This window comes from Didymosphaeria variabile (assembly GCF_027946475.1).
Source record: "Didymosphaeria variabile strain IMI 356815 chromosome Unknown scaffold_3, whole genome shotgun sequence".
Taxonomy (NCBI): Eukaryota; Fungi; Ascomycota; class Dothideomycetes; order Pleosporales; family Didymosphaeriaceae; genus Didymosphaeria; species Didymosphaeria variabile.
Window position 1 is genome coordinate 4,577,248 of NW_026611622.1, and position 19,245 is coordinate 4,596,492.

Below are 19,245 nucleotides of genomic sequence, written 5' to 3' on the forward strand. Positions count from 1 at the left end.
GAGCATACGATGGTCTTAAATTCGTGGACTGCAGTGCGTTCCTTGGTCGCTGGGCACCGACCATCTGGCCCTCATTGAAGGATACATGTGACCTATACATCATGCTTTGAACCACGTTCGCTTTCCTAAAAGTCGAAAAAGAGTCACAAGATGAGATTGCTGAGCAGTCCGAGGAAGCTAAATACACTTTCGGTGCATGGAACCACGACGTTGTTGTCTACAGTTCAGTGCTCCATCCTGCATGGCGGAGGAATCGGCCATCTATGCTGACGTTGTTGGAGCCGAAGAACTCTTCCACCATTATGATTCTGGTGCGTGTGGAGGTAGAGGGTTATGTTGCAAGTACTTCCTTCGACGTCAGTGTGTGTCATGGCGGCCTTGGGATAATTGGGTCAAAGCAAGGAGACAGGTCATGTGACACGGCCTGAGGATTGTTTGAGCATATCGGACGGAAGATGCGCGCATTTCAGCGACATGAAGGTTCACGCGATAAAGTACAGCTATGCTAGATACGACAGACGAATCTATAACCAGTACTAGTCTCTTTGCATACCTCTGTACTTGCCAGCGACACAATGCTCAACCGTGCATTCGTCCTCGAACAATGCCTAGTCTCGCTGGGGACAGCATAGCATTGTAGTGGCTCCCGACCAAACTTGTATACCATCCATTTGACTGCAGATATAGGGTTGCTAGGGCTGATAGATGTACGCTGGAAGGTCATGCGCGTCGACCACGATCGAATCTAGCGGCGTCATGCTCGAGACTTAGGGTACCTAGGTAGTATCCATCGGGAGTGCAAATAGGCAAGATGCCTGGTAGCGACGTCAGCATTGCTCAAGTCCTTCGCAAGGTCAACATACTTCGTGGACGGCATTCGCGGCGACGTTGATGAAGTTGGTACAGCGCCCATACCGTCGGTGGGAGTCCGACAACAAGAGCTACGACTCCGACAATAACTGCGGGAGGGAGCGACATCTTGGCGAGACGAATTAGGACGTAATGATTGGAGCTTGAGAAGGGTATTCGGGTGTCGGTTGATGTGTACAGCGGCGCGTAGAGACAGTGAGGAATGTCGTGGATGTGCTGAAGATAAATGTGGTTTGAATATGCTCAAGACCTCACTTTTAAGCATTCGTAGAAGTATTGACTTGTGGAAGTACCTCAGCGACAACTGCCTCACTCTGTGACACCACCGAATTCATGTTTCGGCAGAGGCGAATGGGATTAAAAGGCCATGGTATGACATCCTCATGTGGACGCAGATTCTAGCATTGGCCTATCAAGTACATGTCGCAATGGCAGACGTCAAATCGAATATATGGCAGTATAACCTATGTCGACGCACGCTCTAGCGACATATTCGAATGTAGATACGGACTTTGGCATCAATCAATCATGTAAACCCTACACATGCAGACTTCAGATCAGGCCAATGGCAGCGTGACTGGTTCTGATGCAGGTTCTGGCATCGACCAATCACGTACGTTGTAATGTGCATCACCGGCATGGGGCTCAACCTCCCAACGCGGCAATACACGTGTTCCGTGAAACACCGATTTTGGCCATAACCAATCACCGTTTAGAGGCTCAGCTTGGCCTTACCACAGAGATGCATGAGCCAGCCGACCTCCCTCGCCCGCTTCGTTCGCTTTTGCTACTCTCTGATTTTACTCATACGTGCATCGATAGACCCAACAAACTTTATTACGCAAGCGTTGCGACAGAGAGCCTTCTTGTACTCAGCCTTTTCTAAAACGAATCGAGACGGGAGCATGGGGAAGCGTAAGGCTGAAGATGACGAATGGGAGCTGTTCAAGGATGAGATCCTTGAGCTTTACGCTCAACACCCGCTCCTAAAGGTGATGCGTATCATGGACACCAAAGGATTTAAGAGAACGTAATTACTCCAAGACCTGTTTGTGACGGCTATAACTCGATTCTGACACGCACATAGTAAGGCTCAATACGAACGGCGCTTAAATGGTTGGCAGAGCGGCGCCCGGAAGAACGTAACCAAGGCTGAGTGGAAATTTATCGTGCAGCAGTTGCAACACCGCAAGTCCGAGGGTAAAGCATCGGTGGTGGTAGTGCGCGGCTTCCAGGTACCACAGACACGGCTTGCCAAGCAAGGCAAGATGCACGCTTACCAAACTGCGCTAGAACGTTTCGCACCTGGTAAGTGGTCGTATCGCAACCTTACGTGCACATCGGCCAACAAGTGAATAGATCTTCAGGTCAAGGCTATGGCCGAGGTCGAAGTTCACACACCTCGTGAACGGTCACCTGCTCCCGAATTGACTCGACGGAGAGTTTTGAACCTCTTCCGCTGCATGCAACAGCTTCCATGGTGGCATGTTGCTGACAGAATTGATGACATGCTTCACATTTACCGTGGAACCCACCCGACAGTGCCACCGGTCAGCTCGCCGCGTTCAGCACCACGCAACGCGAAAAGGACCAAAATTCTCTTCAGTCTCTTCTCACAAACCCGGATCACTGTCGGGGACAACTTCTCTAATCCTTCCAATGACGTGAGCAGAGAGAATTCGGCTACCGCATTGGCAAAATTGAAAGAGCACCTACAGTTATTACGGATAGGGCGCGGACCTACCGCCAACGAAACCAAGTCAGATGTTACTATCAAGACAACTCAGTTGGAAATGTTCAAACTCGTTATAGGATTGGTTTCCAATAACTGCAATGTTGGGGATCTTACGTGGATGATCATGGGTTTCCTTGACAACCCACAAAATCTTGAATTTCTCAAGCGTGTACTCGCCCTGAACTTGGCTTCTACCAATGCTGTTGCTGAGAAACTACTAAGCTGGTCGATTCGAAGCCGAAGCGGTGGGAACCCAGCTCTAGTAAAAGTTCTTCTGGACGCTGGCGCTGACGCCAATTACGTCGATTCTTTTGGATCATCTTTGCTGAATTATGCATCAGTTGTTTCACACCGCGACACAAATTACGCAGTCTGCAAGATGCTCCTTGATGCCGGAGCAGATGTAAATCATCGGAATGCGCTTGGTGGATCCTCCCTTTTGACAGCATGTGTCACAAGAAACTATGCTCTAGTCGAGCTACTTCTGAGATACGTGCCTGATAACAGCTATATGGATCTGATATTGTCCCATTATTTTAGGGACAAAGCAATCTGGAGACTGCTTCTGGACGCGGGAGCGGATATCAACTTCCAAGATCAGCATGGTCGATCTCCACTATGGCATGCGTGTCAAGCCGGGAATGGTGCTCTGGTCATATTGTTTCTTGACCACGGAGCTGACGTTGATCTCCACCATGAAGCTCAGGGAACCCCTCTATACCATGCAACATCCCGGTGTAGCGGCGCAGTTATCTCGAAACTGTTGGATCACGGAGCTCATTTCGGAACGAAAGTACCATCATTCGTAACATTGATTGAAGACCACGGGTACGACATAGCAGAACGACTGATTCAATCTGCCCTAATGTCGCCAGGGTACTCGCCAAATGTTGCGACCAGTGCCTTCGTTAACGCAGCTTGGAAGGGCAAATTGGAGACTTTGACATATCTCGCCACTTTACTGCCGGAACCATTGAAGGAGTTGAGACTGAATTCATGGCTACTATTTGAGGCAGCCGCCTTTGGGACGGACGCCCGCCAAATACATCATGCAAATGACGTCTCGGATGCAGGATCAAGCGAAAGCGCCGGTGAAGACCCAGATACTGACGACCACGAGGTTCCAGATACTAGCGACTCGGAAAACTCAGATGTCAGCGATGTGGAAGATTCCAACGACGGCGACATCGGAGATACATATGCCACTGACATTGGCAATACGATCGACAATGACGTCGAGGGCTCAATAGTCAGTGATGTCCGAGATTCAGACACTAGCGACGCGCAAGACTCGAATTTCATCGACGTCGAAATTCCGGACGCCAGCGAAAATGAATTATTAGAATCCAACGCGATCGCCATCATGGATTATCTTCGTCTCAACAGCTTCGACATCGGTAGTGTGGATGATTCTGGAAGAGGCAGTCCACTTTTCTACGCGGCCTTGTGCGGACGTATCAAATTGTCACAATATCTGCTTGAAAATGGAGCTAAGTTAGAGAGTTTCGCGAACGGAGACTGGGTACAACTGGTGATTGAGGCTGATCCTAAAGCACAAGTGGATATCTCGTTACGTTTCCGTAGCTCGGTGAGTTCCCGAATCCCGCGAATGAACAATGACCTTGCATTCTGGGACGATGAAGGGGGGCTGGCAAGCTTGGCATACAATCATGCTGCGGAACTAGCACCCATACATGCCGCGGCTATGTGTTCCAACGAGACCAAAGTAGAAGTGACTCAGCTTATGCTACGTCATGGCGCAAATCCGAACCGATCTGGTGCTGTCTTGCCTATACAGATAGCTTCTTTTGCGAGTGGGGAAGATGCCCGGCTTATTACAACACTTCTCAAAAGCGGAGCGGAGCCGAACCTCGCAGCCACAAGAAAGGTCGATATCTGGTGGTCGAATACTGTTTCAGACATAGACTGGAACCTACGCATCGCCGTTCCGAATGCACTGCATATGGCTTTGATAAATGCAGGGGTAGAGGTCTTCGACACCTTGCATAGAGCGGGTGCCCAACTTCCTCATTCATCATACGCCATGGAATACTGCACTTGTGAGGCCAATTCCTTGGTAGTAACTTCATCGGTGGGCGAATCTGAGCGTGCTTTCCATCGCAAACGCAGTGCTTTCACGCGCTACAATTCCCACCAAGGGGTTTTGGACGGCGATTCTGACTCGAGCTGGCTTGACCGAGATCAGATGTTCGATTTTAGCCAAGATCCATCTGGGACTAGAGCTATCAGTTCGGATACAGTAAATCACGATCCGGGCAACGAACAGTGTCCCTACAGTGATGAGACGTGGTGGAATCCTCTATATCAGATACTATACGAAGGAGGCGAAGACCATTTCTCCATGGTGCTTGCAATACTGTCACCGGATCAAAAAGCGCGGTGGATGACAAGCAAATGCTTTCAGTATGCTCTGACATTATTCGAATGGGAATTCGTTACTCGACACATCAATAGTAACAATTTCCCTACATGCGTCATTCATCACGAAGCCTTCCTGATGAAGGCCATTGGAAAGGCTGACGAGCGTTTGGTGGACCTTTTGATCAAGAGTGGGAACCTGCCACATGCTACCCTGCAACGCGGATTTCTTCGCGCGGCGGAACTTGGTCACACCAAGCTAGTAGAGTCCTTCCTCGCGTCCGGATGCTGTCCTGACAGCAAGGTTGAGCTACTCATCGGGAAGGTGTTCTCAGCTAATGAAGGTATACCATTCTACCGCAGTCCCCTGGGTCATGCATTGAGCATGGAAGACTGCATGATGACAAACATCTTCCGCAATCACTATAGGAACATAACATTTGGACTACGCACATCTGACTGCTCACACCACTTTTCACGCGCTTACGGAGAAGCGATCCGATATGGCGATACGGAGACTGCTGAATTGCTGACAAGTGAGGACAATATTAGCGAAATCGAGTACGTCGGCCCTGTTCCTGCTTTAGGAAACACTAAACTGTTCGAATTCCATTCGTCGATTCAGCTTGCGGTTGCGTTCAAACAGTACGATGCAGTAAACTGGCTCCTTGCCCGAGACGCGGATCCAAATATCCCCAGAGAACCTCAGTATAGCCCACGGGCATTCCACTCGCCTTTGCAATGTGCTGTCAAAGACGGTAACGTCAGCCTAGTCAGGCTGCTGATAGCGAAGGGCGCTCATACCAATGACACGCCAGTTGAAATACGAGGTGCTACAGCTCTCCAATTTGCTGCTATCCTAGGCAACTTTGAACTACTAAACATACTGATCAGGGCCGGTGCAGCAATTGATGCACCACCATGTTCCTGGGAAGGACGTTCTGCACTTGAGGGAGCCGCAGAATATGGTCGGTTAGAGACGGTTCACTTCCTGTTGGAAGCTGGGGCAGAGGTTCAAGGCCGAATGAACATGAACTACAGGAAGACCGTCTATCGAGCCTGGGTGCATGGTCATCGGGTATTGGCCAAGGCGGTTCAACAGTGGAAGCAAGAGAGGTATGGGTTGGAAGATTGCGAGTCGATCGATGCTATCGTCGAGTCGATGGATCTAGAGACTTTGGAGCGACATGGGGAGCCGAAACTGGCAAGGCCCAAATATTTCCAGTCTTGCTTGACTTGCAAGTACGGACTTAGGGAATTCCACAACAGGTACGTCCAATCCATAGACCACGCTTTGGTTATACTGCATCAACATCTGCTTTGGTTCAATCGTTGATATAATTAGCCGCACTGACCGCCAGGTTAAACGTTACTACACAACGATTTCGGAGCTGCATACATACCCGCAAATCTCATGGCATGTGCCAGCTGCAGGCAACAACGGAGTTGATAGGGGATATTGATTCTCTCTTTCGGTTCGTCATCGATTTCGCTATACATGTATATCAGTCAAGACAGAAAACAGAATCTTGCCAAGTATGTATCATTCAATTGAGATAGCCTCGGATCACGTCTGTGCCTTGCGTTCACCGCTACGAAGCAGTCTAAATGTCCATCAAATCTCAAGCCTTCCACTGTTAGATACGCTGGAAAATCTCTGCAATCGGTGTTATTACTATCGTTTCCACAAGTATTGCGGCCTCCGGCCCACAGAAGAACATGTAGAAAAGCAGCGTTCGTAGAAAGATGAAAGCTATTAGCCTGTATGTGATTGATTAATTGAAAGCTAATGGGTTCCTTCCACCACGATTCCTTTTAAGTCCAGTAACCAAGTCATCTTACTCTAACAAGAAGTTATCATTGCTTCTTCACGTATCTTTCTATGAGATAGCAGCCGCATGCCTGTAGAAAGCACCAATATCAGTGCAGAAGCATGATCAGTTTGTATGCGAGCAAGAGTGTAGCATATAAGGGTGGAAGTGAGGTGGGCGATGCAGAGATTGATTGCGCTCTCAGTACTATATGCAGCTACTTCGCGTACTACAGTTCTATGCTAATTGTTACTACTTGACAACACCAAAAATTTAGACCTATTCCCACAAACGTTGCCTAACAGCACATATGGGGTCTGAAAGAGAACCGACATCAGTCTCTCCCAGAAGAAACTGTACACAGCGCTTGGGGAAGGAACATAAAGTGGGAAACCGGGGTTATGTTATGTTTAGTGAATTTTGCCTTACAGCACTTGATAAAATCGCCCAAAGGCAACAGCATATATGTGAGTGGATTTCCATCATCAGTAGTAATACGAGCCTATTTACTAACATTCAGGAGCTTACTACCTCGTTTCCAAATCATACAGAGGCCTACTTTTCCATTTTTCTTTTCCTTGGATTAGGAAAGTCTACAAATTCATCTGAGAACGATAATAAGCGCTCAAGAATAATTCGAGTCTCGATAATACAGCCTTGCGGACTCACGTGTGGTGCCGGTCCGGGGGCTCGGGTGAGTCAGCTCAAGCTTTGGACCAAGAGCCCAAGGCAGCCAATCCGGGGAGCCACCCGGGGGCTGGACTGGCGTGATGGGCAGAAACTTTACTGGTGGTCCAGACGCCTCGAAACAACCGGCAACCTGTTTTGTCGCACTCTGCGTCTGGCTTCGATGGCCTCATCGTCGTGCACTGGCGTGACTTGGATGAAAGCCTTTTGTTCGGGGGTAATTTGTGGAGGAATGGCAGTGATGGCTCGGCGACCGCAGACTGAGCGCGATGGCCTACCTCAGGGTAGCATCATCATTGCGTTTGTCAAGTGCCGGCGAACGGATGGGACAATGCATCAAGTCCAGTTTCGGATGGGGACAGCGCGCGCCACAGCTGGAGCTGGAGCCGTCGGTCTCGGACCCATGCCTCATGCGCAGGCGCTGTGTCGGGTATCGCCAGGGCATCTGTCCAGCTCTCGCGGTGCCGCTTCCGACGCTGACTGCGCACAGCCAACGTCTCTCCTCCTCTGGACTGGGCAGACAACGGCAGGCCTCGTGGTCGACGCTGTCAGGGTCCTCGCGACCTGCGACATGGTTGCTGGCGGTGGTTCAGGCCTGCGGAGCGAGTGGCCAATCCAACGGGAGAGTCGCGATGCTAGCCTGCATCGAGCCCCCGGATCAGCACGATCCAGCCAGCCGACGCAGATGGTGTTCCAAGCGCGCCCCTCACCGCAGGCCCCCCCAAGAGACGCCAAGTTCACTCAAGCCTTCCCGCCTGTGTCTTGCCGTCTCAGTGAACACCATACCTCGACCCTATCGCCGCCCTCCATACCCCACGCGCGCGCCATGACGCCAGTCTGACATGCTATGGGAGCACTCGACGCTTGCACAACTGCTGCTGGACCAGTATAGTCGCCGAGGATGCACGACCTCGGGGCGTGGTGGAAAAGGGCGCAGCCGACCAACAACGAAGCCTTTCGCGTACGTATCGCGACCGCACCCGCCTGACTGCATGCTAACGGCCCGCGACAGCACTGTGCGCCCTTCAAGCTGCCCTCGCTGGGCACCATCCAGATCTCGCCCGACCACACCATCACACTCGAAGCCGACGCCGTCTTCACGCCGCAATGCCCCCCGACCGAGCAGTCCCAGGTGAACGAAGGGAGTGGGACTGGGAATGACAGCGACGTGATGAGCGTTACCGACCTGCGCGACCCTTTCCATGCCTCCATCACGCCCCAAGCCTACGCGACAGGCGCCGCGACCGTCCTCGCCTGGATGCTCGTCATCATGTTGATCATCACGCCGCGAACCTTTTTCGTCGGCGGCGCGTCGGGTCGCTCAGGGCTGATGGGACGACGCGGTATGATCAGTGGAGCGGGAGGAGGAGGGTCAGTCATAGGAGTAGGAACGCGTCCCTGGCTGCAGAAGGTCGCTGCTCTGACCGTCGCCGTCTCATTAACCCTCGCCACGGCCGACACGTTCGAGATCGCGGAGCGACAGTACAACGAAGGCTTCATGGACGCGATGAAGTTGCGGAATGAGGTCGTGGCCGGCACAGAGATCAAGGTGTCGCGTATCATCTCCGACATCTTCCTCTGGCTTGCCCAGGTCCAGACCCTCATACGCCTGTTTCCGCGCCACAAAGAGAAAGTCATGATCAAATGGATCGGATTTGCTTTGATCCTGCTGGATATCGTCTTCAACTCTATTAACAGCTTCGGTCCGTACAACAAGGGTCACAGCCCACGACACTTCGAAACCGCCATACCTGCATTGAGCTACCTCTTCCAACTTTCCCTTAGCATGCTTTATGCTGCTTGGGTCATATACTACGCCATTACCAAACGACGATACGCTTTCTACCACCCGATGATGTGGAATATGTCGCTCGTCGCTCTACTATCTATTGTCGCCATTCTTACACCTGTCGTCTTTTTCATTACCGACATTTCTAACTACACCATTGCTGGATGGGGAGACTATTTCAGATGGGTGGGTGCTGCTGCCGCCAGTGTTATTGTTTGGGAGTGGGTAGAACGCATTGAAGCATTGGAAAGAGAAGAGAGAAAAGATGGAATCCTAGGAAGAGAGATCTACGACGGGGACGAAATGCTGAATACCACGCCATCGCACGAAATGAACTGGCACGGATCCAAGCGTCAGAGCTCTGCATCTGATGACTCGAAAAAGTCAGGTGACGGCGGGAACGGTGCGGCTTTTACGTCTGGCCACCGTGACCGTCTGACCAACCTCGCTCATCGGCTGAACCGCGTCAGGAAACCATCACCAAAACCAGAACATAACAAGAAGCGGACCATTCACATACCCGCACCACCACCTGCTGCTAGGCGATCAGGTGGAGGCCAACGTAGCAAGCGGAACACTTACGTCCCGTTGCAGAGCCCAACAGCTCCGCCGCCAAACATCGCGTCACCCGTAAGCAGAACCGATACTGCAAGTGCGGACAGTACGGTGTATACGGTGCGGTATCATCCCATCAGTGATACACCACCTGCGCCACGCCTTGAAACCGCAATTGAGGAAGGCGGCACTGCGGGTGCTGCGCAAACCGCACCGCAGCATAGCTCTCAAACATCAGTCGAAGACCTAGAAAAGGGTGTACTGACCGAAGACGCGGGTGACGCCCGCGGTCGGAGTCAATGGAACTGGCAAACTATTGCTAGCATGAACCCTTTCCGAAGAAGAGGTCGATCACCACCGCCGGAGATTCAAAGGGGCCGCGTCATTGAACCTCTAGTCGTCGAAGACGTTCCTTTAAATATTCCCCAGAGGAACTATACTGGACTGGCGTTGAAGGATCGGTTAGGAACATTTGCCGCCCAGCAGGGCGAACGGTTCCGAAGCAGGAAAGGCTCTGCTCCACAAGACAACGCAAGCCTACCAGTGACCATCATCCCTGCCCAGCCGCGTGGACGAACGTGGTCACCAGAGATATTGCTGCAGCAGTTGCAAGCCTCGGAAGGAAGTGGCGTTCAGAATTCGACTGAAGCTTCGCATACCACACCATCAGCAACACATATCACTAGCACCCCATCACCACTTCCAACTGGTACCGACGGTCCTGGCAGCCCAGGACGCGCATCCACCATACGATTTACACCGGAAACATTCTTACCATTTACCGCTCGGCCACAGGCGCAAAGGGAACGCACCCAATCCTCATCGCCGTCTGTCGCTCTGGGCACCGAGGTCTCCGAAAACAGTGGAGAGACGACTCTGTCACAAGAGCAGGAGCAACGATCGCAGAGTAACCACACGCCCACCCCCTCACAACCGACAAACCACGACAGATGACGATGAGTTCCTACCGTTTCCCTTTCTCAATTTATTACTTATTCATTCGACGGGCTCGATACGGTGCATCGGAGTAGCAACGGAGCTTTTGAAGTACAGGTGCTTTGGCACTGTTTATCTGCATGGCATGGCGAATGAAGCATCTTGGGAAGGAATCTGTTTCGATAGGGTTGCACTGCAATCATGGATACCCGCTGATTTATGACGTTCAGCTACGTTTGGGATGATTTGAGGTTGTTTTGGGCTGGACAAAAAGGCGCATGCAGGACCATGTATCTATGAAGGGAGCGGTACACGCTTTTATGTGCGGCTTAGCTAGATTCCCATTGTTGAACGAAGAGATCTAAACTTTATTCACGGTTCTTGTGCAAGCGTGTTCACCTGGTATGTTATAATCAGACTCTGTCCCACATATATTGGTCGCTTGTCAACTCGAACGGTACTGCTCCGTTTGCCGCGGTATGATCTGCACCCAAGGGTGCAAAGCGGGATAGCCAAGGCAGGGCGGCAGGGCCCACATAAACTCGAAGCTTGGGCCAACCAAGCTCGCGCCGCGAGGTGACGCCTCGTCGTGTTATCGACATCTCAACGCCTCTTCCGGAGCTGCAAGACATACCCGCATAGCTTGTATGCGTGGGAAGAGTAGAACAGACATTGGTAATTATTGAATTTCAGTAGACATGTCTCTCTTCGGCGACGACGACGACCTGCCCTCGCGACCAAAGGCGCAGCAATCGTCGTCATCGCTCTTTGACGACGATCCGAAACCCGCAGGCAACAGCTTGTTCGCAGACGACTTTCAAGGCGACGACTCGCCGTGGGGCTTCAATCCCACGCCAAAGAAACAGAAAGGCTCTCTGCTGAAGTCGCTGCTGCCCGCCTCGGACGTGCCCGACTCGTACATCGATGCGTTCGACAGGGTGCTTGAGTCTGGCGAGCGCGAGGGCAGTGGCATCAGTGTAGCGGAGATCAAGAAACTTCTGGGAAGCAGTGGGTTGCCGAGCGATAAGGACGCCAAGATCCTGGGGATTGTGTCGCAGCCAGAGCAGGAAAGCACGGGCGTGGGAAGGAACGAGTTCAACGTGCTGTATGCGCTCATTGGGCTCGCGCAGGAGGGTTATGACGCATCGGAGCTGTCGCTGGACAGCGTGGATGAGAGGAAGAGGAGTAAGTTGCTGCCTCTTTCCATCTGAAGATTGTACTGACGGCATGTGTTTGTCAGACCTCCCGGTGCCCTCTGTCTCGCTCCCGCAGCCGCCGCAACCAGAACCGAAAGCGAGCGAACCTCCAGCCCCAGCTCAAACACAACGACCGCCTACCCCGCCCCAACAGCAATCTGCGCCACAGCCGGAAACGACACCCAACCGGTCGCGTGCCCCAATGCGCAAGCAGTCCTTTAGCGATCCTGAAGCGGATCCTTGGGGGTCGCCTGACCTGCACAGAGGACACAACCATTCGAGCTATACTGCAGTGCCTACACAGACCAACGGCATGAACGTGCCGGCTGTGACGCGAACGACAAGCCAGTTCACCACCAATACGGCGTCTTCGACCACGACTCCGATCGTCGAGCCGACACCACAGCGTCCAAGCTCGTACGGCAGCGAAGGCGGCTGGGGAGGCTTCAATCCAAACGCAGACCAGAACTTCTCCAACCCATCTCTTGGGGCTGAAGCTGGGGTCTTCGGGCAGCCTTCAAGTGGAGAGGGCGGAGCCAATGCGCCAGCCAACCTTGGAAGATCCCTCGGCGGAGGGCGCATTGCAGGCAGCGGGCCCGAGGAAGTCATAACCGTCACCACGCTCGCCGAGAAAGAGGGTGTCTTCATGTTCCAGCATCGCAACTACGAAGTCACCAGTGCGCGTCGGAACAGCAAGGTTGTTCGCCGATACAGCGACTTTGTTTGGTTATTGGACTGTCTGCATAAGCGGTATCCGTTCCGGCAGCTGCCGTTACTACCTCCGAAGAGAGTTGCGAGTGAGTATCCGTCCCGTGAAGTTTTGTGTGACGTTAATTGAGGATTTACAGTCAATGGCAATTATATAGCTACGGACTCGAGCTTCATTGAGAAGAGGAGAAGAGGTTTAGCGAGATTCACGAATGCGCTCGTTCGGCATCCTGTGTTGGGGCAGGAGCAGCTTGTCATTATGTTTTTGACTGTGCCGACGGTGAGATAGCCCGATCATCGCAGTATAATACCCTTGCTGACCACTACTACAGGAGCTCGCCGTATGGCGCAAACAGGCGAATTTATCTGTCCAGGAAGAATTTACCGGAAAGACCCTACCACCGGATCTCGAGGATTCTCTTCCAAAATCGCTCCCTGATCTCTTCGACACTGTCCGAGCCGGCGTTCGTAGATCAGCAGAAAGCTATATCAACCTGTGCAACATGATGGAGCGTCTGGCCAAGCGTAATGAAGGCATGGCCGCAGAACACCTCCGCTTTGCAACCGCTCTGCAACAAGTCACCGAAGCTTCCACAGACACATATGCCGTCGACACTAACGAGATTCCCATGCTGAATGAAGGCTTATATTCCACCGCAAGGCATCTGGAACAGTCGCGGAGTCTATTAGAAGACGAGGCCAAGGGCTGGGAAGAAGGCGTGCTAGAGGACCTGAAGCGCCAGCGCGACACGCTAGTAAGCATGCGCGACCTCTTCGACCGAAGAGACAAGTACGCAAAAGACAACATCCCGTACCTGGAGAAGCGGATATCGAACAACGAGCAGAAGCTGCAGGGTATCAGGAGTAAAGCCCCGGAGCTGATCAAGCCGGGCGAGGCGGAGAAGGTGGAGGATGCGATCTTCAGGGTACGTTGGTTCTATCTCTCAAACATATGTTTCCATGCTGACTTCGATGTTCAGGATAAGGAAAGCATCGTCCAACAACACGCGCGCGGTGTTTTCATCAAAGAGTGCGTCCGCGACGAGCTTTTGTACTTCCAGCAGAGCCAGTACCACATCAGCCGGCTGCATCAGGATTGGAGTCAGGAGCGTGTAAAGTACGCTGAGCTTCAGGCCGAGAATTGGAGGACATTGAGCGAGGAGGTCGAGGGTATGCCTACCGGCGAGTAGTCTCGTAAGAGGGCGAGTGAGTGTAGTAGGCGTGTTGACACGACGACAACGCAGCATACGCGCATATGCATGGAGCAGGACGTAATGTTGTCTTATTTCGCATGATCAGGTGAAACTTGTACATTGGTTGGGATATCCCTAGGTGAGCGGTATATAATTTGAGCGAGCTGAGCTCTGTTTTACGCAATGAATGTTTGCTTTTGCGCATTGGGTTGAATTTGTCTGGGGTGATGGGGGGGGAGCATCCGACTGGGTCACGTCTAGATGATTAGGACACGGGCAAGCTAGGAGGGGAACATCGGGTTTTCTCTTTGGAATAATACACGTATGGCTATTGAATGCTGTGTGCGATTATGGGGGTTTGTCATCGTTCAACATCTGTCAGGTATTACAAAAGTACGTGACAAATATTTTGCGCTATATCCTCAACTTGAAATCGATGGAAAAATCATCATGGTCTTAATTAGTTGGCCTGCTATTTGAAATCATGAGAAAGCCCAGGCCGTCAACTTCAAGTTATGTTTTAGTCAGCTAGAGATAGATCCTATTATTGTGTGGCTGAGAAAGGTGACTACAAGCGGTGAGTACGTGGGCCCCAGATACCTAAATGTCCAACGATAGATTCACGCATTTGACTTTTCCAATTCGTACCTTAGAACTACTGGAAGTTACCAAGCCTGAACGAAATACGTGTATCAATGCAGCTACAATAATGATGAGATTGCATACTTTCATGATATGGCTAGACATTCACCCACGCTAAACCATAGTACACGTTGATTCAGTGTGCTCGATGTGCTGCAACACGAGCCTCTCAGCACAGAGCACAACAGATTCAACCTCTGAGACATCGACGTGAAGCTTCGGCCACTTTCCCACCCGGAGCCTTGCTTAGACAGTGCGCGCTCGCACCTGCCCACGCGACGCAGCTACCCACACCTGCCAGCAAATCACTCACTTCACAGCAGCAAACTTGGCAGAACTCCCCTTCACAGCTTTTCGCAACCCGCAGACATACCAGGCAGCAACACTTAAAAGGCAGAGGCCACATGCTGTATGCTTAGGAGAATCCTCGCCTCACCCTTGCGCTGCTTGACCTCAACTTTCAACGCAGCGACCATGCCTCCCAGGAAGAAGCGGGCTCTGCCTGATGACGAGGAAACGACGACCGCGCCTGCTCCGAAGAAGACGAAGGCTACCAAAGCTAACAGGACAAATATTCCCTCTCGGCCGAAGAAGAACGAGGACGATGGTAAGTTCCCCATTTATCTTTTGACCGCAGGTGTCACGGTAGCTTATGCTGTGGCGGGAGCTTGGGCCTCCGAGGTGAGGTCGCGGCCTGATAGCTCAGGCACACCGATGGTGGGGTTGATTCGCGACTCGACCACCGCGGGAGCCTACGCCAACCAAGGTCACTGCGTCAGTACCACCACTGCTGCAATCCGCTTCCAAGGCTCACAACTTCTTGGACCTCAGCTGGAGCCCATTCGTCGCGCCTTCCCCCTTCACCTTCGAGTTTTATTGCGCTTGCAATTTCAATACCCCGCCTCGAGCTCCCCGCATTGCGACGCCCATAATTTGTGGGAGAAAGCCATCTAATTCACCATGCCTCCAGGTTACAATTCGCAGCAGAAGGCTGCTATCAGCCAGTTCATGAGCTTTGCCTCGACGGACCAGAAGACGGCGGTCAAGGTGAGTTCTTGGGTGCTTGCTCAAGAAGTTAAGGAACTAATGCATCGCAGCACCTCAAGAGCACGGGATGGGATCCTTCCGCTGCTGTGAACGCGTAAGTGATGCTTTTGTTTGGTTATTAATTAGGAAATTCGTATGCGCATGTCTCCCGTCTTGCTTCCCTTGCGAAGAGGAACGCAACCCGGCCCGAAATCGATCTGGCTCCCGCTATCACCGAAGGAAATCTGGATGGACTGGTACGGAATTGGGAACGAAGGCACGAGGCATATGGCGTGTTGGGCACATGGCAATAAAGGAAAAGTGAAAACGGGACATGGCTACCAGTCTAGACGGCAGGTGCTGCTTTGCAGTTGGAAATCTCCAAGGCAGTGAACGGCAGTGAACGCCCATAGCAGATGCCTGCTCGCAGCTACTTCCATGGCAAATGCGAACACACTCGCAGCTCCTGCTAGGCCAGGCATAAGAGTACCCAGTTGCAACAAACAGCTCGACTTCTTCCCTCGACGTCGCACATCATCACGCCACCTCCTACATTGGCCTCCAGCTCTCCGACTGCATCCTTGATACACCCACTGCCAGAGATGTTTGGGTCATCCCAGGATAGAGCCAGACAGCTTGCAGGACGCCATCGCAGAGACCGCAAAACCTCAAGCAGTTCGTATCTGAGCAGCCGCTCAGTCAACTCGTCGACACAATCACCAACTCAGCCTCAGCCGATGTATCCTGTACTTGAGCAGACACTTGGGTACGTTCATTGACACAGGATTCGCATGCGAGTCCCGAGTGTACTGAGACTTTCGTCTAGAGAATGCGCACCTGTGACCCGTGCTATGCGTCACAACAGTCAGCACTCTCGACTAGTCAGTCGAATTACCTCGCCCGATACAGACAATTTCCCGCTGCCTCCTAATACGCTACCAACGCAGCCCCTTCTCAGCCTCCCCGAGCATCTCCAACACAACAGCAATCTTCTCAATGCAAATGCTACGATGCACGACATGTCCAGCCTGTTCAAAGATCTTTCCACGCATTTTCCAATCGCATCCGCCCTACATGAATCAGCGGATCAGTTCACAGCTCGACTACGAGTATTGTTCGCACAGGAGCGGTACCAGTCTGAGCACATGAGCACCGTTCTCTACGGGAACTCTTCGGTACCCAACCTTGCATTGAATTCGCCGAATCGGTTCGCCAATGGCCATTCTTCGGTTTCGTATCCTTCCCCGCGTCGCATGGTATCTTCGCCATCGCCAATGAGGGCATCGAGCCACTTAGCATCGGTATCGAATTTCCCCAACAAGCTCGGTGATTCTCGTCCACCTGACGTTAGTGGAATCAACGCGTCCACCCACTCCCAGAATCCGGATAATGAGATGTCATCGGACCCCCCATCAACAACGCCCTCCACCACGCGCCTTGTACTTGTACGTTACGTAGGATACCTGGCATAATGGCTGAACTTACCTTCGGTGCAGTTGGCTCGACCTATTAGACCCCCAGTTGTGCCGAGTGCTACACCGCATCCATCCGCTTCATCCGTACCTGCACGTCCGCTCGTATGGGACCTTACAGTACCCGGACAAGGATACTTTCAATGGCAAGATTGGATAATTCGGACCAAAACCTGTCCTCTTTGGCATGAGCCAATGACACCTCACAACAATCCAGGATTCGCTGCTTTCATCAACAATGTCCCTGTCCACGTCATGACGGAATTTGAGAAATATTTCAAAGGGGATCCGTGGGGTCCGCTGAGGTGCGCTGGCCCAGGACAAGAGCCACAGGCAAGCTGTGAAGTGACTAAAAGCTTTCCAGTGACTCCTTGTCGGCCACACTCAGGCGTAACTGGTTTCGAAAGCTTTCAGAGCAACAAAAGGAGCACTTCATTCACATCATCCGGTATAGAGCCGCTGCCATCGAGCAAGCTGGTCCCACCGCACGGGTTCAGTTTTATAAACCATACGGTGTACCGGCTATGATGCTCCACCATGCCCTAGAGGCCATCGAAACCCGCTACGACGCTTACACTACATACCATTACGCCGACGGTTCCCAGACTCGTGGTCCTCTACCAAAGTCAAGCAGCGCTCCTGACATGGGGAGGCGATACGACGGGCCGAATTGGAGCAAGACGGGAGACGGCGCTTATGAACCTAATGCTCTTACAACGTACTGACAGTGTCTTATTTTCTGCGTAATATTTCTGTTCTAAGATTATTGACAATTGTATACAGATACTTCAGCGGTGGCGGCGGTTCAGGGGCTTCCTCCGCTAACAAAACCAACCTCAACAAGCTCTTCGACAGTTACCGAGACGACGCTGCGAACTCACCGGACAGTATAGGACCTGACGGCTCGATGGGTTATTTCGAGAAGCTGGGTGTGGACCTCGAGGGCATGGACGCTTTGGCTGTTATGGAGGTCATACAAGCACCTACGATGGGAGAGATTGGTCGTGAAGGTTTTGTAGAAGGCTGGTCATCACTCAAGTGAGTTTCCATCTCGCTATAGGCGTACTCAAACTTACGTTCGAGCAGCGCGGACACACTCGACAAGCAGAAGGAGCACCTGAAGTCTTTGAAGCAGCGGTTACCATCCGATAAGGCCGCTTTCGAGAAGGTCTACAAGTACACATTCCTTCTTGGTAAGAACGCAGGCGCCAAGGCCGTTCCTCTCGACTCTGCCATCGCATTCTGGGAGCTGCTCTTCACGTCACCGCTGTCTGCAGTGCGATGGACCAGCCCGAACTCTCCGTGGTTCGAGTGGTGGACTGAGTTCCTCAATGCTGAGTGGAAGAAGAGCGTCAACAAGGACATGTGGAACGAGACGCTCAAGTTTGCCAAGCTCACACTGGAGGACGAGGCGCTTAGCTTTTGGGACGAATCCTCCTCGTGGCCGTCGGTCATCGACGACTTCGTGGAGTGGGTCAAGAAGGAGAAAAGGCCGAGCCAGGAAAACGTCGACGAGATGGAAGAGTAGATTGGTGACGCTGACGCTTCGGCATAATGGATTCACAGCACGCGACGGGCTTGGGCTTGGCTTCATGGGCATCTTCACGACATTGATCCGGGTATCGAGCTGGGCTGACTGGCTTTTGCAAGCGATGGGTTCAGGGCGCATAAATTACTTTCACGGCGGCATTACATACCCTCCATCCAGTTGGACGGAACATTTTCGTACAAGGAGCATTTTCTGCAGATAGCTTAGCTCGGCATTGGAATTGTGGCGAGAGGTCGCTGTATGATTTATTTCGTGTGTTTGGATGGTATGATTGATGTGCATGTCGAATGCTGTTCTCGTCGCCATCTTGTTGCACGCCCATCGAGCCCAAATCTTCATTGAGCCTACCCGCCATACAAATCCCAGCCAGTCATGATGCGGAAAAATCCTCGGCTGCGCTAAGATTGCAGTGCAAAGTAAGTTTGCCATCACTTAGTAGGCGAAGTATATAAAGATGAAAGCACAGTATGAACTTTCAGAGAGCTAATAGCACAGGTTCTCGTGGAATAACTCAATGCCGTAAACTCAAGTCGTTGTTGATGATGATGATGGTCGTGCTTGTGAGAAGGTCGCAGCGACCCGTGCGCGCTTTCCTTTTTCGCTTCGCTTAGCGCCTTGGCCCACACATCGGTCTTTTCGACTTGTGTGAGAACTTCACAACCCGAAGACGACCGCCACGACACATCGACAAAGTACG

General features: G+C 52.1%; 5 protein-coding genes across 5 annotated transcripts; all 5 read left to right on the forward strand.

Annotated features, from left to right (window-relative positions):
• Positions 1-1,616: 1,616 nt before the first annotated feature.
• N0V89_004863 (uncharacterized protein) lies at positions 1,617-6,709 on the forward strand (the record flags this gene model as incomplete). Its single annotated transcript, XM_056213644.1, has 4 exons — positions 1,617-1,900; positions 1,958-2,178; positions 2,230-6,253; positions 6,676-6,709. 4 exons carry the CDS (start codon positions 1,617-1,619, stop codon positions 6,707-6,709), a joined length of 4,563 nt encoding a protein of 1,520 aa, XP_056073952.1.
• A 1,599-nt stretch (positions 6,710-8,308) lies between these two features.
• On the forward strand, positions 8,309-10,780 carry RIM21 (pH-response regulator protein palH/rim21; the record flags this gene model as incomplete). The annotated part of the gene is made up of 2 exons (XM_056213645.1): positions 8,309-8,317; positions 8,495-10,780. The coding sequence occupies 2 exons, from the start codon at positions 8,309-8,311 to the stop codon at positions 10,778-10,780; spliced, it is 2,295 nt and encodes a 764-aa protein (XP_056073953.1).
• A 629-nt stretch (positions 10,781-11,409) lies between these two features.
• On the forward strand, positions 11,410-12,796 carry MVP1_1 (Sorting nexin mvp1; the record flags this gene model as incomplete). The annotated part of the gene is made up of 3 exons (XM_056213646.1): positions 11,410-11,413; positions 11,459-11,947; positions 12,003-12,796. 3 exons carry the CDS (start codon positions 11,410-11,412, stop codon positions 12,794-12,796), a joined length of 1,287 nt encoding a protein of 428 aa, XP_056073954.1.
• Positions 12,797-13,172: 376 nt separating this feature from the next.
• MVP1_2 (Sorting nexin mvp1) lies at positions 13,173-13,856 on the forward strand (the record flags this gene model as incomplete). The annotated part of the gene is made up of 2 exons (XM_056213647.1): positions 13,173-13,179; positions 13,201-13,856. The coding sequence occupies 2 exons, from the start codon at positions 13,173-13,175 to the stop codon at positions 13,854-13,856; spliced, it is 663 nt and encodes a 220-aa protein (XP_056073955.1).
• Positions 13,857-17,963: 4,107 nt separating this feature from the next.
• Positions 17,964-18,527, forward strand: DCN1 (Scaffold-type E3 ligase; the record flags this gene model as incomplete). The annotated part of the gene is made up of 2 exons (XM_056213648.1): positions 17,964-17,969; positions 18,060-18,527. The coding sequence occupies 2 exons, from the start codon at positions 17,964-17,966 to the stop codon at positions 18,525-18,527; spliced, it is 474 nt and encodes a 157-aa protein (XP_056073956.1).
• Positions 18,528-19,245: the final 718 nt, after the last annotated feature.